Source organism: Ochotona princeps, chromosome 24, assembly GCF_030435755.1.
Source record: "Ochotona princeps isolate mOchPri1 chromosome 24, mOchPri1.hap1, whole genome shotgun sequence".
Taxonomy (NCBI): Eukaryota; Metazoa; Chordata; class Mammalia; order Lagomorpha; family Ochotonidae; genus Ochotona; species Ochotona princeps.
Window position 1 is genome coordinate 27,512,152 of NC_080855.1, and position 26,603 is coordinate 27,538,754.

The 26,603-nt window shown below is 52.0% G+C and overlaps 1 protein-coding gene across 1 annotated transcript; it reads right to left on the reverse strand.

The window, feature by feature from the left end:
* Positions 1-3,526: 3,526 nt before the first annotated feature.
* RHBDD2 (rhomboid domain containing 2) lies at positions 3,527-12,081 on the reverse strand. The gene is made up of 4 exons (XM_004586987.4): positions 11,850-12,081; positions 9,138-9,545; positions 5,803-5,953; positions 3,527-3,920 (listed from the first exon to the last, which is right to left on the reverse strand). The coding sequence occupies exons 1-4, from the start codon at positions 12,025-12,027 to the stop codon at positions 3,563-3,565; spliced, it is 1,095 nt and encodes a 364-aa protein (XP_004587044.2). The 5' UTR covers positions 12,028-12,081; the 3' UTR covers positions 3,527-3,562.
* Positions 12,082-26,603: the final 14,522 nt, after the last annotated feature.

The window sequence follows — 26,603 nt, forward strand, 5'->3', positions numbered from 1 at the left end:
AAACATTGGATGGAAGATCTTCCTCTCTGTCTCTCCTCCTCTGTGTATATCCGGCTTTCCAATAATAATAAAATCTTAAAAAAAAAAAAAGACCTGGATGTTCAGCAAGACCGCCTTTACCAGCCAAGGCCCAGGTTCCTCCTTTCCTGCACCTCAACAGTGCCCCGTGGACTCCGTGACTCCCCCTTCCAGGATGGGGCAGTGGTGGGGCTGGCTCCCGGAGCTGAGGCCTACCAAGGCCAACTCTTGTTACCTAACAGGATAACAGGAAGGACTGGTAGGCTTGGGCTTCCTGGGTGACAGCAACCTGACTCCAGTCCTCTTCTCCCTGGTTCTGCAACTTGAGCCGACCAGCCCCAGGCTCTCGTCAGAGTGGCTCCCAGGGTGAGCTCTGGGGAAATGGAGGTGAGGTGCCCAGGCCTGTCTCTGACCCACCGCCTTCTAATAGGACCTGGGACACCATCTGGGCTTGGGGTAAGACTGCAGGCAGGGATCACTGGGAGGGAGCTGTGGGCATCAGGTTGCTGGTACCCTGGGAGCTCACACTTGTCCACCTCCTCCCATGTGGAGCATGCACACAGTGGTGTACAACCTGGCACCTGTTTAAGCTGCCACACTCACCAGAACTCCAGGTCTCCCAGGGCAGGAAGGCTGATGGGGAGGGGGAGGCGCTATGATCGGATACACCATTCTGCTCCTCCAGGGCCTTGGGTAGAAAGGATCTTGCCCTCTCCTCTCCCCCAGGGAGAAAGAGGGGGCCACTGGATTATGGTGTGGACACCTGCCAGGGTCCAGCGGCAGCCAGGAGGGTGCCCTGGCCCAGGGGAAGTCCCTGTCTGCTCACACCCTCAGGAAGACGGAGAGAGGAACAGTGTGAGGTTGGTGGGCTCTCCTCCTCTCCCCCGACCCTGTTCCACCCTGCCCTGCACCTGGCATGGCTGGTAACTTTCCCATGCACCTGGAGACCTACTCTTAACATGAAAGCATGGCCCCACCTGGGAGTCAAGGATGGCCCAGAACAAACAGGAGGGCCGAGGGTGTTGGGTTGCCTTCCCAGCCAGTGGCCACAGGAATGCCGCTGGCTGGGCACAGGGCCCAGCTGCGGCCATCACGTGACTGGCCAGGAACTGCAGAAGATGCTGGGTTTACCTCTCCTATGGTGCACAGGTCTGCGTGCAGGAAGATAGACTGGGAAACCTTCCGTGGCACCCACCAGCCACAGGCTCAAATCCCAACCCTTTGCCATGCTGATGACCCTACTCCCTGCGTTCCTGTCCACCCTGGGTGACTCTAGCACCCTCACCCCCTTTCTGTTCCCACCAGGTTTGACACAATCATGCTGGCTCCCACGCCACCATCTCCTAGAATGCCTCCTCCTCTTCTGGTCAGGTTCAGGGGAGTCCCATGGGGTTGGCTGCTCTCAGGGCTTGGGTCTCTCAGGCTTCCTGTGGGTGTCCATCCCCAGGCTGGGTGCTGGCCTTGTCACCTTGCTCTCCCCAGTCTCCGGGATGAGACCATTAAGGAGCAGTAATAAAGCCTACTGCCCAGGGCAAGATGGCAAGATGGCCAGATTCAAGCAGGAAGGAGAGATATCACCCGCCTGGGCTTCTGGGTGGGTCCCAGGCACTCTCTTCCTGGGACCCAGTGCCGCTGGCCCTGGTTGGGGAGTCAGCCCAACTCTGCTGCCCCCAGCTGGAGACGTGGGGAAATGGACCAAACCTGGCAGCTTCTCACACTGCTGGCCTGCTGGTTGGATGCACAGGATGGCTTCTGGCTTGCTGCGGGTAGGAGTATGGGATGTCTTCTGAGTGAGGCCAGACCGGCCATCTAATCTAGGGCAAAGAGCAAGAGTGACGTGTGTATAAAGTACAGTGGGGGCCTGGTCCTAGGAGGGTCAGGGAAGGCAGAACACTGGGGAGGCGGAAGCCCAGGCCTGTCAAGCTGGGGCCTCCTCTGAGCTCCTCAAGCTTAGCTTTTCATTGTTCACTGGACAGAAGTTATTTACCGGTCCATTCCAACCTTGAGATGGCTCCCATTCCCTCCCTGTTGGTTCATTCAACAGATGTTTCCTTGGCAGAGCAGTGTTTGTCTTTGTGGCCACTCTTTAGCCCCAACCAGAGGTGGGGTGTGAGTGACAGTTTGTGGACATGGGATGCGCTGGTGGGCAGTCTGACAGCAGCCAGCGAGAGGGGAGAAGTCCACTGAGATGCAGATGGGGCTGAGAAATGGTCCCCCTCCCTTCTGGGAGGTTCTAGGCTTACCAAGAGATCCTAGGCCTGCCTCCCTAGGGCCCCATCAGCCCCACCACTGGGGACCCTCACAGCTCTGCTTCCCGCAGCCTTTGCCAACTTGAGCCTGACGGTGCCCTTAGGAAGGCCAGATAAAGAAGGGATGTGTTTATGCCCCCATGGGGAGCAGGCTGCCCCGTGCACCAGGTCTGGTCCAGGTCTAGGGCTGGAGTTGAGGAAGCATCTAGCAACTCAGCCACTTACAGTCGCCAGGGCTGCTCTGTGGGTGCCACCTGGTGTGGCTGGAGCCAGGAGCTGCAGGCTGAGCCCTGTCACTTACCCTGTGACTCAGGTTGACCTCAGCTGCCTCCAGGCCATGAACTCCTCAGTCCCTCTCCCCGCAGGGCAGGCATCTTCTAGCTCACGGCTCAGGCTGCCTGTGTAGGGGTCTGCTGTGAGCCTACCCTCGCCATGCTGGGAGTTTGCAGTTCTGTTATACCCACTCCTGGACACCTAGAAGCTCCCACATGGCCAGTCGGCGGTGGGCATTCAGCTCCGGGCAAAAAGAAAGGCCTCAAGGCTTAGGCCACTAGCTGGCCTGAATGATCTGGGCCCACTGCAAGCCCCCACTGATGTGGACCAGGAGCTTCTGGCTCCTGATGACACTTCCACCATGCCTGTGCCACCTCGTGACCTCTGCTCTGCTGACACCCCCATTCCCACCCCTTTCACCCACCTCCAGGTTACCCACTCTGCCGGCTCACCACCCAGTCCTCCCAGGGTCTTTGCCATTCACTGCATTAAACTCTACCCCCACTTGATGCACTGGGCCCGGGCTGGTGGCCCTGGCTTGTCCTGCCTTCTCAGACCATGAAGCAGTCGCAGGCCACAGGTAGGTTGGAGCCTATTTCTTTATTCAAACGTGAGCAACACCACGGTCCACCGGGATGCCGGGGTGTGACACATGACACAGCTGGTCACTCCCAGAGGGCAGGGTCACTGACAGACATAGAGTCACCACAAATGACAACGATGAGATAACGATGAGGACAGGAGAAAGGCGGAGCTGCAGCCAACGACCGCCAGCGTGCTCTCTTCTCCCATGTGTGCCCCTGGGGGAGCCTGGGGCCAGGGGCTGAGCAGCCACAGGGCCAGGCACCTCTCAAGTAACGCCGGGACACATCCCTGTGCATGAGGACGATCAACTGTCCTCCTCACACGGAGTGGTCGGCAGCGCACACGACACTGAAACGAGGACACCAGTTCAAGTATCGCACACTACCTGGCACGGAGAGGCGGTCAGTCAGTGCTAAGGAACAGCTCCCCTCACTCTCTCAGGGCACTGGGACCCTGGAGGACTCCTTGGTGCTTGCAACCCCTGTGGGGCCCAGAGCCCCAGAATATACTGAGCCAGGGCCAGTGGCGGGGGTGGGGAGCTGGATCCCCAAGGAGATCCCCGTGGAGGTTGGGTCGACGGCCGAGGAGTTGGGGATTGGACCGAAGTAGTTCTGCACATAGCACGGGCCGGAGGTGGGCTGGTAGGGGGGCAGGCCGGGCATGTGTCCTGGGGTGCAGGCTGGCCAGGCGGCTAGCTTCTGGCTGTTGGTGTGCTGCATCTGGGTGACAGGGCGGTTGGGGGACAGATGAGGGTGGCAGCTCTGGGTGGGATAGGAGCCAGGTACAGGGTTCAACCTGTAATGGAACAGCGGGAATACAGTCACTCAGTCAATGTCACAGCGCCCCCTGCCGGCATGTGCGAGGACTGCAAGGCTGCTGGCTGTTGGTACCAGAGAAGGAGGGGGCACTGACCACCACTGGGACCTCCTCCTGATGGCTTCTCCAGTGGTGGGGACGGGCGCACAGGGGCCTGGACTCTTAGTCACCCCACTGGGGGTGCACCTGTGCATGAGGACAATCAACTGTCCTCATACGGAGTGGTCGGGAGTGCACACAACACTGAAACCCCACTGGGACAGCAAGGCCTTTCTGTGGGCACCAGATAGGCCAGTCTATCCACGTACGTGGTGGCTCGCAACCCACCATGGACACATGTGGCTGGGACCAGGAAGGGAGGCACACTTGAGGGGTTTTGTCCTCTGATCTCCTGGCAGAGTTGAAGACACAGAGGGCGTGCCAAGTCATGCGGGGCTGTGGTCGACAACATGATGGAACTTGCACACATGTGGACTACAGCCTGGCCTGACGGGTCAGTGGCTGGAGCCCGGGGATGGGACACTGCGGGTGACACTTGAGTGATGTTGGGAAACATGTCTCAGAGACAAGTGCATGTGGGAAAATCCAGCTGACCAACTCACTGTCAGCGCAAAACCGGGGTGTCATTATGTGGCCTGTCCCAAGCAGTGTGTTCTGTTCTGGGTGCCTGCGCGGGCCCCAGCATGGCAGTAGGCTGCTCGGCTCTGGTCCAGCTCCCTAACAGTCTGTGAAAAGCAGCAGAAGATGGCCAAGGGTTTGGGCCCCTGCCGCCCATGCAAGAGGCCTGGATGAAGCTTCTGGCTTTGGTCTGCCCCAGCCTTGGCTGTTGGCAGCCACCTGGGGAATGAACCAAAGGATGGGAGATTCCTGTGTCTCTGTCACTCAGACTTTAAAGCCAAGCAGAGAACTTTCTGGCTACAGACTGCCCCAGCAAGTACACACCAGTCTACAAGGTTGTCCGGGCTATGGCTACTGACTGGCTCTTTAAAATTTAATTAAAAAAAATTTTTAAAAGAACATTTATTTTTACTTATCTGGAAAGGGAGGAGAGACAGACAGACCCCCAACACCTGGGCTGGGGCCAGGCCACACCCAGGATCCCAGAACGCCACCTTGGACTCCCACATGGTGGGCCAGGGACTCAGGCCTTGAGCCACCACCTGTTCCCTGCTGGACCAGAAGCACAGCAGCAAGGACTTGAACCAGATGCCCTGGGATGGGATGTGGGTGTCTCAAGCATCAACCCTGACACTGCACTGTCAGTTCCAGCGAGGGGATCCCACACTGAGCCTTTGTGCCTAATACTCCTGAAGCCCCCTCAAAACTCAGCCTCAATACAGTGTCCCGCACATCTGGAGGGAGTTGTTCGGATAGGCTTCCGTTTCTGCTTTTCTTAAGAACTCCAGCCCTTCCCTCTAGACAAGCCCCAAGAAGGCTTAACTCCAGACCAGGGGTGGGGACCACATCCTGGGAAATGCCCCTCCCCAGGGAGGGACCCAGGACAGAGGGCACAGCAGGGCACAGCTCAGGGGACGGGCAGGCGTGCCGGCCAGCAGGTGCTCTGGGTCCTAGTGTGCAGTCTGCAGGAAACCCAGGTAACCACACCCTTACAGGAAGCTGAGTGGGGACTCAAACCCAGACACCCCAACACAGGACACAGTAGCAGCTGAATGCCTGCGCTGGGTCAACATGCTGAGGTGTGGTAGAACGTGAGCCGGGGCTCTCCTAACTGCATCGAGTGCCCGTCCTTCCCCACACTGGGTAGGACTCAGGGCCCACAGATCCCCAACACTGCCCACACCCTCGGCAGGCCCCGGTACCACCTGCAAAGAAGGCCGGGAGAGCTTGTGGGGGGACTTACTTCCGGCTCTGGGCCGCCCTCCGCTCAGCCACAGACCCCGAGATGTACTTGAACAGGGATATCCTCCTCATCAGGCTGAAGGGGAACTTCTGGTCGAGCTTCAGGGCGACTCGCTCCGAGAGGTCGAGGGAGTAGCAGTAGGTGAGGCCATCTGAACAGGCTGTTAAGTCAGATGGGGAGGTGACGGGGTGCGGGGATGAGGGGCCAGGAGGATGGGTGGCTCCTGATTTAATACAGAGGTGAGTCCCCTTTTTACCACCAACGCTGGCTGCGGGCTCAAGCTCAGGGATGCCACGTGTACCCTACACAGGTCATCTGCCCCTGCTCCAAGCCCTCCGTCCCCATAGACACCTGCCCCCTGCAGGAGGTGAGGCCTTGGGCTCTCCTAGAGCTCCCTAGCTGACCGGCGTATCTTATACCTGATCCCAAACAGTGGGTGCCCTGCCTCTGTGGGACCAAGAGGCCTCTTCTCTGGCCACCGTTACCCCCTCTTCCCCAGTCCAGGGGTGTGATGGCACGCTGGTCAGCTGACCTGCATCACTCTACCACTGCCTCGCCCACTGTTTATCTGCATTTCCTTTTAACACCTGGTGAACATGTCCACGGCCTGAGCTATGGGGTGAGTAGTAATGGACAGACAAGGCAGGGGAAGTGCCGAGAAGTGAAGGTTTGGTTCAGGAAGGTCCTGCCCAGCCGAGGGAGCCGGGAGGTGGTTCTATCCCCTGAAAGAGGACAGCAGGTGCTAACAGGTCCAGCCAGGGCAGCAGCAGCCAGGGGAAAGGGGGGTGAGGTGGACGAGGCCGTAGGAGGGAACACCAGGAGGATGGTGTCCTGGAGGCAGTGTTCCTAACTGCAGTGCAGCCAGCTTTCTGGGAGAAACTATTCTTTGCTGGGTTAGGCCTGTCTCACTCATTCTAGAATGTTCTGCATTCTGGGCCCCCAGCCACTAAGTGGGCAGCCACCAGCAGTTAATGTAAGGGCTGAATGTTCCGAGCTCTCTCAGGGGACCAGCAGCGTTCTGAATCTGATTCTGCAAACAAACAAACAAAAAAAAAACCAGACAACCCTCAAGTCTCAAACTAAACCTCCTGTGGATTTTTACCTGGCAGGACAAAGATCAACTCTCTTTAAAACAAAACTCAGTAGCCTTCAACGAGACAGCTCCCACAGTGTCCAGCACAAAACAAGCAATCACTGGACATGCTAAGTGGCACCACCACGGGATGTATAATCCAGGACCGCCAATGGGAACGGCAGAGATGACGGCATGGAGACACGGCTCTCCAACTGCTCTCCGTGTGTGAGAATTCCAGGGGAAACATTGACGGAATGAGGGAACAGATAAAGAAACCCCAGTGCAAAAATGAGAACCGTGCAAAACAAACCACACGAGAAGCGTGTGCCAACACGCAGTCAGACCCCAGAGCAGGGAAGAGCAGGGTCCACAGAGGTAGAGTAAGTGGAGACGCCTTCCGCAGGCTGAGGGAGAAGCTGCGAGCATGGCCACACAGTTGGCTAGCATGTGTGACTGGAGCTCGGAAGGAGAGTGGGCTGCACAACAGAACCACAGAGCCGAACAACGGCCATGGAAGAGCACGGCCTCAAGGCAGACTGAACAGCTGAAAACAGGCTGGTGCAGTGGTGTAGTAAGCTAAGCTTCTGCCTTCAGTGACAGGATCCCATACTGGTGCACCAGTTCATGGCCTGGTTGCCCCACATCCCATCTAGCTACCTGCTTGTGGCCTGGGAAAGCAGAAGACACTGAGTCCCCAAACCCCAGGACCCACATGGGAGACCTAGAGGAAGTTCCTGGCTTCAGCTCAGCTTCAGCTTCAGCCATTATCTCTCCATCCCTTTCCTTCTCTGGGCAACTCCACCTTCCCAAATAAGTAAACAAACAATCATTTAAGATTTATTTTTATTGAAAAGGCAGATTTATAGAGAGAAGAAGAGACAAAGAGCTAGATCTTCCATCCACTGGTTCACTCCCCAAGTGGTTGCAACGGCTAGAGCTGAGCTGATCCAAAGCCAGGAGGCAGGAGCCTCTTCCAGGTTTCCCACATGGGTTCAGGGTCCCAAGGCTCTGGGCCATCCTTGACTGCCCTCCCAGGCCACAAGCAGGGAGCTGAATGGGAAGTGGAATAGTTAGGACATGAACCGGCACCCATATGGGATCCTAGCAGTTGTAAGGTGAGGATTTAGCCATTGAGCCATCATTTCAGTCCCTTAAAATAACAAATCTTAAACAAAAAAATAAAGGGGGGAAAACATGCCAAGTAGCCAAATCAATAAACATGATTAGCAATTTCTCATCAGGAACAACACAAGGCAGGTAATAATGCAGGGGCAGCTTGAAAGATTCAGAATCAATAAAACTATCTCTGAATTTTAAGAAAAAAGAGCTAAGCTAGTACTCGACTACCCTGACAGCTTCCGCAATCACAAATTAGAAGAGACTTTAGGGGGCCAACACTGTGGTTCAGCTAGCTAATCCTCCAATCCAAGCACAGCATTCCATATAGGTGCTGGTTTGTATCTCGGCTGCTCCACTTCCCATCCAGCTCCCTGCTTGTGGCCTGGGAAAGCAGTCAAGGACAGCCAAAGCTTTGGAACACTATACCTGAGTGGGAGACCCAGCAGAGGCTCCTGGCTCCTGGCTCCGAACCAGCTCAGTTCCAGCTGTTGCAGCCACTTGGAGAGTGAATCAGCAGACAGAAGATCTTCTTCTGTGTCTCTTTTCTTCTCTATCTATCTAACTTTCCAATAAAAATCAATAAATCTTAATTTTTTTTTTAAATAGAGACTTTAGGAGTCAAACCCTAATCCTACTTAACAGTTTGGTGTTGAGAGAAGTAACCTTACTTTGTATCTTAGACTTCTTTTTTTCAATTTTGCTTTTTCTTAAGGGTCAGGTTATTTACTCAAAAGCTATTAAGAGTTGTACTTTAAAGCAGCCGCAAGGCAGAAGTCTGTCTTTCTCTTTGGGAGGGGGAGGGGAAAGATGAAGCAAGTAGCATCCCTGCTCTGCGGGTTATTCCAGACTCCCCTTTGAAAATGCTCACCATAATCAAGTGTGGGGTTACATTTCTGGTTCTGAGGGTAACAGGAGACTAACTTGGGACATTCTGCAATCAGCCAGCAGCGCCAAGCTGGTGTAAGGTGGCACCTGGGCTGACCCCTCAGGATGTGGAAAGGCTGGTCCAGGGACACAGGGCAGCTGCCCAAGACCACATGGGATTCAAAGCTAGAGGAAGAACCCTCGGTGCCTCAGTTTACCTGCTCCCCCAGGCACTTGACACCCTAGCCTGCCCCGTGCCAGCCATCAGGAAGGATACATGAGAGCCCGATACAGAGCCCGCACACGTTGCTGAGGAAGGAGGTCTGGGGGATGAGCCAAGAGGCGCCCAGCAGCAGCCAGGGCACCAGGAAGGAGGGCACCACCACACCGAACACCAGGGCCCGCCGCATGCGGGAGCGCACTGAGGTCACGCCCAGCATGGCGAAGGCCACTGGCGTGAAGCCACGGGCGTCCTCTACCTGGCCCAGCTTGGACAGCGACGATGCAGCCTCGAAGGACAGGAAGATGACGGCAGAGGAGACAGCGAAGATGAGGGTGAAGAAGCAGTGGCGCACTGTGCCCACCGTCCTCTCAAAGTTGCCAGCGAAGCGCCAGATGACGATGGCGCCACACAGCAGGGACACAGGGTTCTCGTAGACAAAGATGTAGGTGAACAACCTGTAGACTGAAGAGCAGGGGGCGGGAGGTGGAGCTATGTTGGGGTGGGGCACGCCAACTCCCAGAGCACTGGGGACATGGATGGGGCACCCCTAGCGGGATGCCAGGGGGAGACCAGCCATCCCTGTGACCAAAATGGCAGGACCAGGAAGCACAATCAGCTGCCCCTGCCTTCTCTCTCTCTCTCTCTCTCTCTCTCTCGCTCGCTCTCCCAGGGCCTGCAGCAAGCCTCTTAACACCTGCTGACACATTTCCACAGGGCCTGGCAGCTCTAGCCCTTCTGGGCATGGGATATGGAACCTGAAGTTGCCAAGTGCTTTGTAACCCTTCTTCCAGGCATGCTGACCTACCTCCCCCAGCTGCCTGAGGGCTAATAAACTGTAACAATGTCAGGGTGGTGCGAGTGGGTGCCACTTAACCCTTTGTGTGTCAGTCTCCCCAGCTGGAATCCTAACCGCTCCTTCCCTAATGACTGTTTACGGGGGGGGGGGTGTGTGAATTATCGGGCAACTGTAGGAAGGTTCAGAAAGACTGCTGTTAGGGGACTCTCCTTGAAAATGTTCACTGAACACCTCAACAGGTGAGCCCAGTGCAATGGCTCAGTAGCCAAACCCTTGCCTTACATCCACTAGGTTCCCATATGGGTGCCAGTTTGTGTCCTGCATGGTTCACTTCCCATCCAGCTCCCTGCCTGTGGCCTGGGAAAGCAGCCGAGTTCGGCCCAACGCCTTGGGACCCTGAACCTGTGTGGGAGACCCAGAAGAAGCTCCTGGTTCCTGGCTTAGAATTGGCTCAGTTCTGGCTGTTGTGGCAACATAGGAGTGAACCAGTGGATGGAAGATCTTTCTGGTTCTCCTCCTCTCTGCAAATCTGCCTTTTCAATAAAAATATATAAATCTTAAAAACACAAACTCAACGGGTGCAGACAAGTTCCAGGTACATACTAAGATGGCAAGGAGTCCCCTCCTTGCTCTAAAAGATGCTGTCTCTAACGTGACGTGCCCAGCTGTCCAACCCTGCAGGACCAGAAGGTCGGACTTCTTGGTGGTCAAGTTTAAGTCATGGGCCCCTTGGCTTGACTTGCCACACGGCAAAGTCACTGGGGCTGGAATTGCTCAAGGTGGCCTGCTAGAGTGCTTGTTTACGTGGCTCTGAACACTACACCAGGGAAGCCGTCAGCTAAAGAAACAGTGGGAGGGGCTCTGTGTAGGTTCCTGTTTTGCTTCCTGGAGAAGGGGCTGCACCTATCTGGGGGTGGGGTGTGGGGGGAGGAACAGTTTAGTTCAAAGCAGGGAAGCATGCATTGGGATGATATACACAGCCTGCCACATGGGCACCTGTTTGAGTCCCGGCTACTCCACTCCCAATCCAGCTCCTGCTGATACAAGGAGAAAGCAGCGGATGGTGACCCAAGTCCTTTGACCTTCTGCCACCCACGTGTAGGACCTGGTGGGACTTTCCAGGCTGTGGCTATCTGGGGAGAAAACCAGTGGATGGAAGACCTCTGCCTCCCTCTGCCTTCCAAATGAGCAAATAAAAATCCCTTTCTCTTTTTATGGACTTACTTGATTGGAAGGTCAGGTTTACAGAGAGAAAGAGAAACAGAAAGATCTTCCATCCCCTGCTTCATTCCCCAAATGGCCACAATGGCCAGAGCCAGGCTGATCCAAAGCCAGGAGTGTCTTCCGGATCTCCCACGCGGGTGTAGGGTCCCAAGGCCTTGGGGTATCCTCTACTGCTTTCCCAGGTCACAAGCAGGGAGCTCGATGGGAAGTGGAATAGTCAGGACATGAACTGGCACCCATTTGGGACGCTGGTGCTTGCAGATGGATTAGCCACTGAGCCATTGTGTCGGAACCCAAACCTCTCTATTTCAGTCTTTCATTATTCATCAAAATACTTCCAAACCCAATACATGAGATGCCAGTCTGTATGGTTTGGGGGGAATTGCTCTACCCCCAAGCTCTAGTTGAAATCGTCATGCAAGTAAAAACATGGGGGAAAAGAGGTCAGTGCCGTGGCGTAGTACGCTAAGCTTCTTCTCCCCACGGCGTTGGTTCCAAGTGTGTGTGTGTGTGTGTGTGTGTGTGTGTGTGTGTTTCGGGCCTGATCCACCTTGGTGACCACGAGGAAGAGAACACGCTGGGGGGCGGTAGAGTCAGCCGTAACAATGACTGAAAGGACCCTGGAAAGCTAGGGACGTGGAATGCGGGGGAGCAAGAGGCGGCACTGCAAGGGTTCGTGGGGTACGCCACGGGGCCGGGGAAGGTGTGTGGGGAGGCTGGAGCTCAGGGACCCCGCCCCGGCTCACCTTGCCAGTTGCGCAGGGCCTCGGACCGCAGCGACAGCCCAGAGGGTGCCAGGGGCGGCTGCAGCAAGAACACGCGAGGTCCGGACACGAGGAGCGAGAGCAGCGCCGTGAAGAAGGTGGCGGACGGCACCTCGGGAAAGAGGCACCAGCTGCGACACGCGGGGCCCGGGGACGCCATGGCCGCCAGCCTTCCCGCGCTCCCCGGGCGGCGGGCAGCAGGTCCTCGGTTCCTTCCGCCTCCGCCGTCTCCCCTGGCAACGGCGGAGGCATTCGACCGGAAACCTCGCCTCCCCGACCTAGGCGCCGCCCCCTCTCGCCAAGCAGTCCAATCTGGTCGCGCGCACCTGCGATTGGCGCGCACTGGTTGGGGGCTGACCCGGGCAGTTTTAGGTCCTCCCAAAAACGCCGTCTCTAGGGATAATTGTCTGTTCCCTCTCACCTGCAGATTTGGGGTGGTGGCTCCGCACTGACGCAGGCCCTGACTGCTTAACATTCCTTCTCTTTCCATTGACATTCCTTCTCTTTCCATTGGCATTCCTTCTCTTTCCATTAACATTCCTTCTCTTTCTAATGATGATGAATTTGAACCCATAGTTGCACAAAGAGTGAGAGATCTCGCACCTATGGGTTCACTCTCCCAGTTGGCTGCAACAACCAAGGATGGGTCAAGCTGAAGGCAGGAGCTTTCTCCAGGTCTCCCACCCGGGTGGCAGGGTCCCAAGCATTTGAGCCATCCTCCGCTGCTATCCCAGGTCATGAACAGGGAGCTGCATGGGAAGTGGAGCAGCCGGGACATGAACAGACTTCCCATGGAGGATGCCAGCATTCTAGTTGGTAGCTTTTTCCCACTACATGACAGCACCAATCTACTTCTTGTTAATCCTGCAACATCCTTTATTCTTTTTTTTTTAAGATTTATTTAATTTTTTATTGCAAAGTCAGATATACAGAGAGGAAGAGAGACAGAGAAGAACATCTTTTGTCCAATGATTCACTCCCCAAATGACCACAATGGCCGGAGCTGAGCCGATCCAAAGCCAGGAGCCAGGAGCTCTTCCAGGTCTGTCATGTGGGTGCAGGATCCCGGGGCCTTGGGCCATCCTCGATTGCATCCCCAGGCCACAAGCAGGGAGCTGGATGGGAAGCAGGGCCACTGGGATTAGAACTGGCACCCATATGGGATCCCGGTGCGTTCAAGGAGAGGAATTTAGCCACTAGGCCACCATGCTGGGTCCCATCCTTTATTCTTTAAACTTAGACCTTCTATGGTGCTAGGTGTTGCCTGTTTTCTCCAGTGACCCTGCCTGAGTCAGCTCCGCACAGCGAAGGCACAGGGTCCCTTCCCTCGGCACCTGCTAGGTCCCTTGCCTGCGACTGTGGGCTTTGGTTGGGTTCAGCTGGAGCTGAGGAGCTCAGGAGGAAACTCTCCTGCTGGGGCCCTAACACAGCTTGCACAGCTCTCTTACTCTCCCAAACATCCAGTCACCTTGCGTTTGCAGGTCACACACACCCTGTAGGGAAGCTTCTTCCCACAACCCCCACAGCGCTAGTGACAAGAAGACACTTCAGCAAGCCTTCAGCTGTTCTGCATGCTGCTGTGTCTTTGTTTTTCAGATTTGTTTATTTATTTGAAAGTCAGAGTTACAGAGAGAAAAACAGATCTTTCATCCATGATTTCATTCGCCAATGGCAGTGATGGCCAGAACTAGACCAGACCAAAGCCAGGAGCCAAGAAATTCAATTCAAGCCTCCCATGTCGGTGCAGGGGCCCAAGCACTTGGGCCATCTTCTGCTGCTTTCCCAGGCAAGTTATCAGGGAGACAGATTGGAAATGGAGCAGCCAGGACTGGAACCAGCACCCATATGCTGCACCCATGCAGGCAGTGGCATTACCATACCACCGGCTTTAAGAGCCAGGTTTTCATTATGCTAAGGGAAATGAGCCAATCCCCAAAGGTTAGATACCACACGTTTGCCTTAATTTAAGATGAAATGATGTCAATCCAAAAAATAGTACCTATAAATTGTAATATTATTTCAACCTCAAACAACCTGTACTACATGCAATAAGATATTGTGATGTGACCAATGAACCAACAATCAATGCGAGTCAGACTGCTTATGATCTACATCAAAGAACTGTAAAATCTAATATGCTTTTTTTAAAAAAGATTTATTTTTATTACAAAGTCAGATATACAGAGAGGAGGAGAGACAGAGAGGAAGATCTTACATCCGATGATTCACTCCCCAAGTGAGCCTCAACGGGCTGGTGCGCGCCGATCCGAAGCCGGGAACCTGGAACCTCTTCCGGGTCTCCCACGCGGGTGCAGGGTCCCAAAGCTTTGGGCCATCCTCGACTGCTTTCCCAGGCCACAAGCTGGGAGCTGGATGGGAAGTGGAGCTGTCGGGATTAGAACTGGCGCCCATATGGGATCCTGGGGCTTTCAAGGCGAGGACTTTAGCCGCTAGGCCACGCCGCCAGGCCCCATGAACCTAATATTCTTTTAATACCCTATGTCATTCTGTAATGGGTTGGGAGAGCAGAGAAATCCTCCACCTTCTTGGAATGTGTGAGAAAGATGTTAAGTATAACCTATCAAGAATATAACAGGCAACTTATAGATAGCAGACTGGAATCGGCATTAGACATTAGCAAAACTATAAAAACATACAGTGGGAATCAAGAGCGATCCTGACAGCCTCTTAACAGGAGGTCATGTGCACTGAGCAGGGGGGAACCCCAGAGGGAAGCAGGAGGATGGGGGAGGCTTGTATCCCAGCCCTGGAGGCTCCCGAATCCTCACCTAGGACTTTCAGCACAGGCACCAAGGGCTATATCCCAACAGCCAAGGAGACCACGGGGAATTGGAGTGCCCTTCTAGGCCAAGAACTCTGAGGTCGTCCACTTCCTTTCAGCTCTCCCACATGGGGTGGAAGAAGCCCAGATCCTTCCTCACAGAATCTAATGTCATCGGAATAACAGTCGGGAGCCTTGAGCAGTCCTCAGAAACAGAAGAACAGTAAACCTCCTTCGGGTCCTGGGAAAGGAGCTTTCTCTGGTCCTTAATTAGTTCCAACTTTGGATCCCCACCTTCTCTTGTGCTGACTATCAAGGTCGCTCCGGAGTGCCCTCCCCCCCCCAAATTAGATTAGATACACAGAGACCAATAAGGAAAGCTTAGAACAGACAAGCTTGGACTCAGCTTGAACAGTCAGCTTGGACTCACATATACCTAACTAGGTAGGACACAAAGATTAGTTACTCCTTGGGCCCAGCGCAATAGCATAATGGTTAAGGTCCTCGCCTTGAATGTCCTGGGATACCATATGAACGCTGGTTCTAATCCTGGCAGCTCCACTTCCCATCCAGTTCCCTGCCTGTGGCCTGGGAAAGCAGTTGAGGACGGTCCAAAGCCTTGGGACCCTGCACCTATGTGGGAGACCTGGAAAGAAGTTCCTGGCTCCTGGCTTTGGATTGGTGCAGCACCGGCCGTTGTGGTCACTTGGGGAGTGAATCAACAGACGGATCTTCCTCTCTGTCTCTCCTCCTCTCTGTATATCTGCCTTTCCAATAAAATAAATAAATCTTTTAGAAAAAAAGGTTAGGTACCCCTCACTAAGGTGTTGAAGATTTCTCTGCGTACCCCACCTCAAACTGTTTTGCGCCTCAATTGTTAACTATGCCTTATTGGAGTTATAAGCTTGTTTGGACTATCCTAAAATTCGCCAAGTTCAGTTAAATCATACTTCAATACTATAAGCTGCTAAATATTGAAATGTAAATAGACACAAGACAGCTGAATTGTACTCTATAACCATTTTAAGGAGTATAGCAGCTGGTTGTGTATAAACTAAAATTGAAATGTCAATGAAGTAGTCACAGGATGTGGTTAAGAATTTGCATTTTTTAACACATTGGTCACTCAATACCATGTCAATTAACTCCATAATGTTGTAAATTGTTGTTGGTGCTATGTGTGGCTTTTCATTGAAGGGGATGCCAGCTGTACTTTCAGACCAGGGATGGTCTCCCAAGGAAATTGTTGAAACTATCTGGACAATAAGAGGCTGGACTCTATGCATGGTACATGCTCGCAATGAAGAAATCAGGACTGGATATGAACTGTACTACTGCAACAATGTGGAGGAATCCAACATGGGGGGAGGGCATGGGGAGGGGTTGAGGAAATCCCACAACCCATGAAACCGTGTCATTAAAAAAAAAAAAAAGAAGGGAAAGGCAAAAAATGAAAGAAAAAAAAGAGCCAGGTTTTGGGCCTTGAGGCCTCCAAAGTTGGCCCATCTCTGCCATCACACAGACCTCTGCCACAGCAGGTGCAATTTCAATCCCTGGCTCTGTTCCCAGATTGTGAACTTTCTAGGTGTTAGATAAAAACCGCACCAAAACAGCAGGGCTACCCAGACCAGAATGATGGTAAAACCAGGGTTTAGTGAGATCTACTCCTGAGCGAGATTCACCAGTCCACAAGGTTAGCAGGCAGCTGAAGTGGCGCAGGACAGAGGTAAGCCTAGCTTAAGTAGTGGTGATGATGGAGTTAGTGTAAAGGTAAGTGTTGTCTTCTGATTGGTCAGCTCCACTTCCATGAGTCTGGGACGTCTATTCTTGGCAGGAACGTTTGGCGCCACCTAGGGGCTTTCTGCTGCCCTGGCCACGGAGCCGCCACCTCCTAGGCGGAAATGTCTGGGAGGAATGAAGCAAAGTGCTCGTGTGCTTTGGCTTTCAGCAGATGTTCTTGTTTCTTTTAAACTCCCTGGTGAGACCTGGGACGCTTAGGGCTTTTTAACTGAATTCCCAAGGAAGTCGAAGGTATCAAGACATTAATGAAAGCCAAGTTGCATTGTAACATTGTATGTGTGTTTACAATGATATATTAAATAATAAGACCTAGAGCCTGGTGCAATGGCTTCACTGGCTAATCCTCTCTGTTCAAGCACTGGGATCCCATATGGGTGCCAGTTCATGTCCTGGTGGCTTCACTTCCCACCCAACTCCCTGCTTATGGCCTGGGAAAACAGTAGAAAATGGTCCAAAGCCTTGGGCCCCTGCAGTCACGTGGGAGGCCCGGAAGAAGCTCCTGCCTCCTGACTTCAGATTGGCTCAGCTCCGGCCATTGTGACCATTTGGGGAATAAACTACCAGATGGAAGATCTTTCTGTCTCTGCTTCTCTCCATAAAATCTGATCTGCTGGGGCCTATCACGATAGCTTAGTGGCTAAAGTCCTCACATTGCATGCGCCAGAATTCCTACGGGTACAGTTCATATCTGTCTGCTCCACTTCCCTTCTAGCTTCCAGCCTGTGACCTGGGAAAGCAGTAGAGGATGGTCCAAAACCTTGGGACCTTGCACCTGCATGGGAGACCTGGAGGAGATTCCTGGGTCCTGGCTCCTTGCTTCATAGGTTTAGCTCTGGCTTTTGCGACCGCTTGGGGATATTGATAGAATATCTTTCTGTATTTCTTTCTCTCTGTAAATCTGACTTTGCAACAAAAATTAAAAACCTTAAAAAATCTGATCTGCCTTTCCAATAAAAATAAATAAATCTACAAACAAAAAAGGGTATAGTATTTGAATATAATCTACAAACATCCTTCTATATATCTTACAACATTTTCTTTATTTATTTGAAAGGCAGAGTGAGGGAGGCAGAAATCCAACTGTTGGTTTCCTCCCCCAAATGCCCACAATAACTGGGCCAGGTTGCAATCATGAGCCTGGAACCCAGTCTGGGGCTCCCGTTTGGGTGGCAGGGGTCCAGCTGTTTGACAAACCTGCTGTCTCCCAAAGTGTGCAAAGACAGGTAGCTGGAACGGGCATGCCAGCCCAGGTACTCTGAGAAGAGATGGTTGTGTTTAAGTAGCAACTTTGTTCTAAATGCCCACCCCTTCCTGCATCTTTTTTTTTTTTTAACATTTCTGATTCATGGTTGATTGGACCCACAAATGCACAACTCAAGGATATGAGGACCAAAATATATGTATGGCAGTGAGACATATTCAACTACATATTGCACATTTAAATTAATTCTTCAGCGGCCACTTGGTGGCATAGCATGTTAGTATTCCACCTGTGGTGCTGGTGCTGGCATCTCATATGGGCTCTGGTTCCAGTCCTGGTTACTCCATTTCTGATCCAGCTCCCTGCTTGTGAGCAGAGGATGGCCCAAATCTTTAAATACTTGTATACCCATGTGGGAGGCCTGAAAAGAAGTTCCTTGGCTCCTAGCTTTGGACCAACCCAGCTCTAGCTATTGTGACCATTTGGAGAGTGAATCAGTGGATGGAAGATATCTCCCTCTCTCTCTCTCTCTCTCTCTCTCTCTTTCTCTCTCTCTCTCTCTCTTTCTCTCTCTCTCTCTCTCTCTCTCTCTCTTTCTCTCCTCTCTCTCTCCAGCTTTCTCTTTCTCTCAATAACATTGCCTTTCAAACAAAAACATCTTTCGAAAATGAATTCTGTAGGGGGCACATACAAAAATTAAGGATGTATACAACACGAAACAAACTATGAATCAGAAGTGTGGTAGTCCAGCTGAAAATAAAAAATAGGAACTCGAGCTGTTGCCACCCAGGTCTGGCTCTTGGAAAGAGGAAGGATCCTGTAGTTTTGTTTGTCCCGTGTTTCCAGAGTTCTGGGTCTTTCTAGACACGCAGCCCGGCAAGGGATGCAGGCAAAATGGAGCTTGTTCAGCAAAAAGTGACTAGGGTTGGGGATGAAGTGGGGATATCACAGTAAGTGTGAGGAAGAGCGAGTACAGGGAGTCAGCTGGGAGATCTCTGGGAGAATTTCCAGTCGGCACAATTGGAGGGGCTTCCCTGGAGGAGGAGAGGGATGCTGTTGTACCAGACTGGGGGTGGCGTGCTAAGGCTGGAGCCTGAGCTTTCTGGTAGCTTGGGTGGTCTCTTCTCAGGGTGGATCACCTCAGCAGTAGCCAGAGTTACCTTCAAAGTGTGCTTCTGTGCCCCATTCTTTTCTTTTCTTTCTTTCTTCTTCTCTTTTTTAAAAAAAATTTATTTATCTTTATTAGAAAGTCAGATATACAGAGAGGAGGAGAAACAGATAGAAACTACTGACTTGCTCCTCAAGTGGCCACAACAGCCGGAGCTGAGCTGATCCACAAGAAACTGGTAGTGAACAACTGGGTTGCCGGGATTAGAACCGGTGACCATATGGGATCCCAGCACGTTCTAGGCAAGGACTTTAACTGCTATGCTGTTGCTGGGCCCAGACCTGATTCTTTTGTGTACTTGCCAACACAGGACCAGCACAGTCCGTCGCCTCAATCAGCTTATGCACATGCTGGTGGTTGCAATTACTGGGTCAGTTCTGTCTCCAGCCCTGTCTGCAAGTACAGTGGCCCAGTCATTGGGAGTCCCTCAGGATTCATTCTTTACCTACACATACGGTGGCCTTATCCATGGATGTCCCTCGGCAGTAATTCCACACCCTCAAGTCCCCAGAGGTCGTCGCTGTGCAGCCAGTGGGTGAAGCTCAAGCCAAGATAGCGCCAGCTGCTTTTAAGCAGCCAGGTTAGGCTGCACCCCTCCCGCCACCAACCAAAAGCAGCTGGTGCGGTTGAGAGTCACGCTTGTGTGCCCAGCCCCAAGATTTATTTCTTTGTATTGGAAAGACAGAATAGATTTTATGTAGAGAAGGAGAGAGAGGTCTTCCATTCATTGGTTCACTCCCCAATAGCTACGACAGCTGGAGCTGAGTTGATCTGAAACCAGGAGTCAGGAGAGTCTTCCGGGTCTCCCACACCAGTGCAGAGTTCCAAGGCTTTGGCCCGTCCTCTGCTGGTTTCCCAGGCCACAAGCAGGGAGCTGGATGGGAAGTGGAGCAGCTGGGACATGAACCTGTGACCATATCAGATCCAGGTAATTACAAGGTGAGGATGTAGTCACTGAGCCATCGCCCGGATTCACGGTTCCCGTTCTAAGACTCCAGGAACACAAAGGCAAGAAAACTCTTAGAGTAAGTACTTCCTCGTGGTCTGGGGATAATGGCATTCGGTGGCTGGTGGGGTGAGAGCTGTGTGCATGTGTGGGCTTCAAATGTCCACAGCCTCGGGCTGTGCAGCTTGATGGCGGAGCTTCCAATGAGAGCTGGGCACTCAGTCCCACCTTCATTTAGGAGGTGTTTGCTTTAGGAGGTGCCCAGCATGATACTGAAGGCTTTGTTTGGGCTTATGAGAGGAGGAAAAAGCTGAATCTTGGAGTGGACTCTCTAGTTTACAGAACATTTTGGCATACTTGGTATTGGTGCCATGGTGTAGTACGCTGAGCCTCCATCTGTAGTGTAAGCATCCCAGGTAGGTACTGGTTCGAGGCTCAGTAGCTCCATTTCTGATCCTACTCCCTGATAAGGTATCTGGGAAAGTAGTGAAAGATGACTCAAGTCTGTGGGGTCCTGCAACCCATGTGGGAGACTCAGAAGGTACTTCTAGTTTCCGGCTTTGTCCCAGTCCGGCTCCGGTCATTGTGGCCATTTGGGGAATGAACCATCAGATGCAACATTCTCTCGGTCTCTCTCTGTCTGTATGTATCCCTTTCAAATAAAAAGTAAGCAAATCCTAAAACAAACAAAAATGAAGAAAACATGAAGCACTTTGGCAAGTAACATACTTTTTTCTAAAGGATGGGTGAGCTTGTGGGCTTACAGTTTTTTGGTTTTTTAATTTTTGGTGGGCTTTCAGTTTTACTTGGCATTTTTTTAGGTTACTTTTTAAAAAAAAAAAAAGCAGGTATACAGAGAGAGACTGAGAGGCAGAGAGATCTTTTGTTGGCTGTTTCACTCCTCAAGTGGCTGCAATAGCTAGAGCTGAGCTGTTACGAAGCCAGGAGCCTCTTCCAGGTATCTCACATGGAGGCAGGGTCCCAAGGCTCTGGGCCATCCTCTACTGCTTTCCCAAGCCACAATTAGGGAGCAAGAAGGGAAATAGAACAGCTAAGATACGAACTGGTGCACATATGGGATCCCAGGGGTGCAAGGCGAGTACGTTAGCCACTAGGCTTTTGCATTGGGCCCTTTTAAGCTTATTTTTATGCATTTGCAAGGCAGAGCCACAGAAGGAGAGAGATCTTCCACCTGTTGGTTCACTCCAGTTCACCTCCCAAGTGCCCACAATGGCTGGAGTTGGACCAGGCTGAGGACAGGGGCTTGGAACTCCAGCTGGGTCTCTGGTAAGAGTGACAGGCACTCCAAGCATTTCAACTCCACTTTTAAGTGACACTTGAGGCTCAGAGAGATAAAGCAGTTCATTAAGGTCACACAGCCGTGGCACAACAAAAGCATGACCAAGGCACTCAGCTGACGGGGGAGTCCCTGTCTCTCCCCCTACAACAGAACAGATCCTCAGAACCCCAAGGGTCACCTACGCTTTGTCATTCTATGTCCCAGTGTGGGGAGGCAGTGGGAAGAACTACTTGACATTTACTTGACATTTACACTGACTAAGGCAGGACATGGAGTGGGCGAGGTGGAGGCTGTGTACACATCAGCTTTGGGAACAGGAAGAGGGACAAACGCAATTTGAATTGAGACATGTCTTCCAGTTGACTTCTTGGAAAATCACCGTCCCAAACCAAGTACTGTTTGTAGGCAGGACCAGCAATGTACTATGAGCTTAACCACAAGGAAGTTCAATGTACACTACTAAAAAGTAAGGGCTGGGCCAGGCGCGTTGGCCTAGCGGCTAAGGTCCTTTCCTTGAATGCGCCAGGATCCCACATGGTCACCGGTTCTAATCTGGGCGGCCCCGCTTCCCATCCAGCTCCCTGCTTGTGGCCTGGGAAAGCAATAGAGGATGGCCCAAAGTTTTGGGACCCTGCACCTGCGTGGCAAACCCGGAAGAGGTTCCTGGCTTCAGATCGGCGCAGTACCAGCTGTTGTGGTCATTTGTGGAGTGAATCATCCAGCAGAAGATCTTTCTCTCTGTCTCTCCTTCTCTCTGAATATCTGACTTTGCAATAAAAATAAATAAATCTTTAAAAAAAAAGTAAGGACAGCATGACTGGGCAGCCTCACAGTGCAGGGAGTTAAGCTACTCCCTGCTAACATCCCATAGGAGTACCAATCTGAGTCTCCTGGATGCTCTACTTCCAGTCCAGCTCCCTGCTAAGGTACCTGCGAAAGCAGCAGATCATGGCCTGAAGTTTGGCTGCTGCACTCATGTTGGGGACCCAGAGAGTGTTCCAAGCTCCTGGCTTTGAACTGATCCATTTCCTACTGTTTGCAATCATTTAGAGAGAAAATCAGTGGATGGACAACCTGTGTCTTTTTATTTTATTTTAAAGATTTATTTATTTTTATTGCAAACTCAGATAGATATATACAGAGAGGAGGAGAGGCACCATCCAATGATCCACTCCCCAAGTGACCGCAACGGCCAGAGCTGCGCCAATCTGAAACCAAGAGCCAGAAGCTTCTTCTGGGTCTCCCATGTGGGTGCAGGATCCTAAGGCTTTGCGCCGTCCTCAACTGCTTTCCCAGGCCACAAGCAGGAAGCTATATCAGAAGTGAAGCAGTTGGGATTAGAACTGGTGTCTGTATGGGATGCTGGCACTATAAGGTAGATGATTAACTTGTAGGGCCATCATATTGGCCCAAACAAACACATTTTTTAAAAATAGATTTGTTTAGAAAAAAAACTTTAAAAACTACAAAAAAATAGATTTGTTAACTGGAAAGGCAAATTTATATAGAGGAGAGATAGAGACAAAGATCTTCCATCCACTGGTTCGCTCCCCAAGTGGCCACAATGGCCAGAGTTGATCCAATCTGAAACCAGAAGCCAGGAGCTTCTTCTGGGTCTCTCACGTGGGTGCAGAGTCCCAAGGCTTTGGGCTGTCCTCTACTGCTTTCCCAGGCCCACAAGTAGGGAGCTAGATAGCAAGCGGAGCAGTTGGAACATGAACCGGCACCCATATGGGTTCCCGGCACATGCAAGGCAAGGATTTAGCCACCAGGCTATTGTGCTGGGTTCCCAAACAAGCACATTTGTAAGAAGACTGCGACTGGTATAGTGGCACAGCAGGTCAGGCTGTTGCCTGGGATGCAATACTCTATACTAGAGAGTTGATTTGTGTTCTTGCTGCTCTGGTTTGGATCCAGCTTCCTGCTAATGCACCTGGGAAGGTGGCAAAGGATGGATCAGGTTTCAGGCACCTGCACCCATTAGGAGATGCATTAGCAGAAAGCTGGAATTGAAGCTAGCACTCAAACCCAGGCAGTCTTGACTCAGACTGTGGGGGGGTCCCAACGCTGCACCGGATGTGATAGAATTTGATGAACTTTGCCATCTACTGCCATGAAATGACCACCTCTATCTAGACAATGATGTGCCCAACACCCCCATCGTTTGCCCCATAATCCCCTCCTAGAATCTCTCCTTTCTGTATCCCAGGCAACAAATGAGCTGCATTTTGTCACCAAAGATTATTTTAGGTTTTCTAGAATGTTTTTTTTAATTGCAAAAGCATGTTAAACAGCACACATAACTACTTGAAAACAAAGTAGAATATTTAAAATTAGGAAAACCCACAATGGACATTAAGCCTAGCAGTGAAAATGCCTACATCCCACATTGGAGTGCCTGGATTTGGTCCATGACTCCGACTCCTCACTCCAGTTTCCTGCCAGTTCAGACCCTGGCAGGCAGGCGTGCCGGCTCAAGTGGTTGGGTTCTGGCCAGTCACGTGGGAGGCCTGCCCCAAGTGCCCAGGTCCTGGCTCCGAGCTGGCCCAGTGCTGGCTGAGTCAGGTAACCGAGAAATAGCCTGGTGGATCAGAGTGCTCCACAGTCAGAACTCAAACCAGTTACAAAACATAGTGAGCAGGGACTGACACAATGGCTCAATTGGCTAACCCTTTACCTCCAAGCTCTAGTATCCCATATAGGTGTAGGCTCATGTCCCAGCTGCTCCACTTCTGGGAGCAGCAGAAGAAATGGCCTGGAAAGTAGCACAAATGGCACAAAGCCTTGGGACCCTGAATCCACATGGGAGACCCAGAAGAAGCTCCTGGCTTCAGATTGGCTCAGCTCTGGCTGTTGTGCTGTTGTGGCCATTTGGGGAATGAATCAGCAGATGGAGGATCTTTTTCTGTGTCTATCCTTCTCTCTGTAAATCTTCCTTAATAATAATAATAATAATAATAATCCAATAATGATAAAATAAATAAATAAACATTTTTAAAAAGCACAGTGAGAAGCTTCTAGCTTACAATAACCTCATATAGGGCCATCTCAGACTGGGTTGCAGCACACTTGCTAGCAAGCGAAACACCAAGGACTGGGGGCAAGCTTGGTTGGGGATCTCTGGGGACTCCCTGACTAGGTTGCTGCTTCCACTGGTGAGTATGAGAGCTAGGACTGAGAGTGGGCTGGGCTGGGCAGGGCTGTAGCACCTGTCAGCCAACATGTTGGATCTGGGGATGGGCAAGGCTGGGCTATGCTGCTATACCTGCTGGGGACAGCCAGAATGAATGCAGGCCAGGTGGGTTAGGTTGCAGCATTCCTTGGCAAGTGCTAGGATTGGGTGTAAGTCATGTCAGACTGGATCACAGTATTCCTTTGCAAGCCCAAGATCCAGGGTTGGGAGTGGGCCTGGTAGGGAAACAGTAGGTACTCCCCTGCAGGACTGCATCTCCTGCTGGGGTGGAAGTGAGCCAATATGATCAAGGCAGCAGCACCTGTTGGCATATGTGTGGGTTGATCTGGGGGCAGGGCAGGCTGATCTAAGCTGCAGCACCCAAGGGTGTGCATGAGACCCAGATGGGATATGGGATGGACCAGGCTAGGCTGTAGTACATGCTGGCACAGGCAAAAACTGAGGCTGGAAGCAGGTCTGACAGGAATTACTGGGAATCACCCTGACAAGGCTGCCGATGTGCATGAAGACTGGGCCTGCATATGGTTACGCAACAAGGTGGAGGAACCCACCATGGGGGGAGGGTGTGGGGAAGTGTGGGGAGAATCCCAGTTCCTATTAAATTACAACACAATGTAATTAATGAATAAATTTAATTTATATATATACATATATATATTTAAAGCAAGAGGTTAATGATTGCTAAGCATGCATGAAGACCTGTGTCCATTTATTATATACTGTCATTTTCTGCATTACTAAACTATTATAATAAAAGGAGTTAATATTGAAAAAAAAAAAAAGACTGGGCCTGTGGTGGGCTGGGCTGTGCTAAGCCATAGTACCCATCAGTTTGCTTGAGAGATGGGGCTGAGGTGGAACTGACTAGGCAGCTGTATCCACCGGTATGTGCTTTGACTGGTGCAGATAGATGATGGACCAAACCTGGCACTAGCTGGTGCACATGAGAGTCAAGTCTGAGGTCGCCCCAGGTGAGGTTTCTTAGAGGACTTCATAATTACATTGACAGACTCAAACCCCAGCCATGAGGAAAAATCACAATATTTGTGGTCCAATCTTGGAATGCACATGCTGGGACGAGGTCTCCTCAGCTGCTGAAGCCTGTGTACTGGGCAGCATGCCTGGATACACATGAGGGACATGACAGCCAGCTCATCTAGGCCAGCAAAGGACGTCGAGTATCTCATCAGCTGGGAAGCAGAACAGGTTGAACAATTCTCCAGGCCAAGCTTTGCAGCATGTTTTTGGGTCTGTGGATACACTAAGGTGGACTTGGTTGGCCAATATACCTTGACAAGATTCTCTCAACTCTGCAGCAATAAAGCCAATGTCATCTCAAAGCTATCAGGGCCACTCAGGTAGCACCCTCAGAACACTCTTCCCACATGATGGTCTCTAAGGTGTCACCAACTCAGACCAGGCCAGAGAAAGATACCAGCATATATTTGCCTTAGGTCGGGGCAGACCTGGCCGAACCCGTTCACATCACCCACTGGCAAATCCGAGCACCAGAATAGAGTATGGGTCAGGCCAGTTTCGGTTGCGACACAGACCAGTGCACATTACAGAATTCCAAGGTGAGGTGAGCCGTACCAGATGTGGCCACAGTGTCCAAATGGCACACGTGAGAACTAGGGAAGGAGGGGGCAAAGCCGGAACGGGGAATGTGGTCTCCTGTGCTGGACAACCACTCTCACTGGAGAGCATGAGTTGAGATGGGGGCAGACCAGACCAGGCAGGGCTATGACACCTGTGGGCCTCGTGTGAGCTAGATCAGGGAAAAGCCGGGTTGAGCTGAGTATTCCGACTAGTGCAAGCAAAAATTAGAGTGGGTGAGGGTTGGTTGGGCTTTGCTGCAGCATCAGCTGGCAGAGGCTGGCACTGGGGGCTAAATCTGTCAAGTTAAACTCCAGAACTACCTAGAGAATGCATAATCAGGGAGTGGGAGTGGCCTAGGAGGGAAATAGTAAGCACCTCCCTCTTGGGTTACCACTCCCACGGGAGAGCACCAAAACCAGGGCAGGGGTGGCTAGACAGAAAGGCACCCACCAGTATGTGTGTGGGCTGGATAACAGGGTTGGTTGGGCTGCACTAGGCTTCAATGCCCATTGACATGAATGAGAGCTAAATGGGATGTGGGACTGAACAAGTCTGTGGTACATACTGGCATGAATGGGAACCAGGGTAGAGGGCAGGCCTGGTGGGGGTTCTGGGGAGTCACCCCAACTAGGCTGCAGCTCCCACTGGTTTGTGTGAGGGCTGAGTATGATGTGGGCAGGATCGGGCTGAACTGCAACACCCATTGGTTTGCGTGGAAGACAGGGCTGGAAACAGAACTGACCCAGC

What these genes read in the sequence shown, in the direction of transcription:
- RHBDD2 (XM_004586987.4), bottom strand. Translation starts at nt 12,027, where the DNA reads ATGGCGTCCCCGGGCCCCGCGTGTCGCAGCTGGTGCCTCTTTCCCGAG. An exon ending in GGCCCTGCGCAACTGGCAAG is followed by an intron (nt 9,546 to 11,849) that starts GTGAGCCGGGGC and finishes CCTGCTCTTCAG; the next exon opens with TCTACAGGTTGTTCACCTAC. An exon ending in GCTCTGTATCGGGCTCTCAT is followed by an intron (nt 5,954 to 9,137) that starts GTATCCTTCCTG and finishes CAGCCTGTTCAG; the next exon opens with ATGGCCTCACCTACTGCTAC.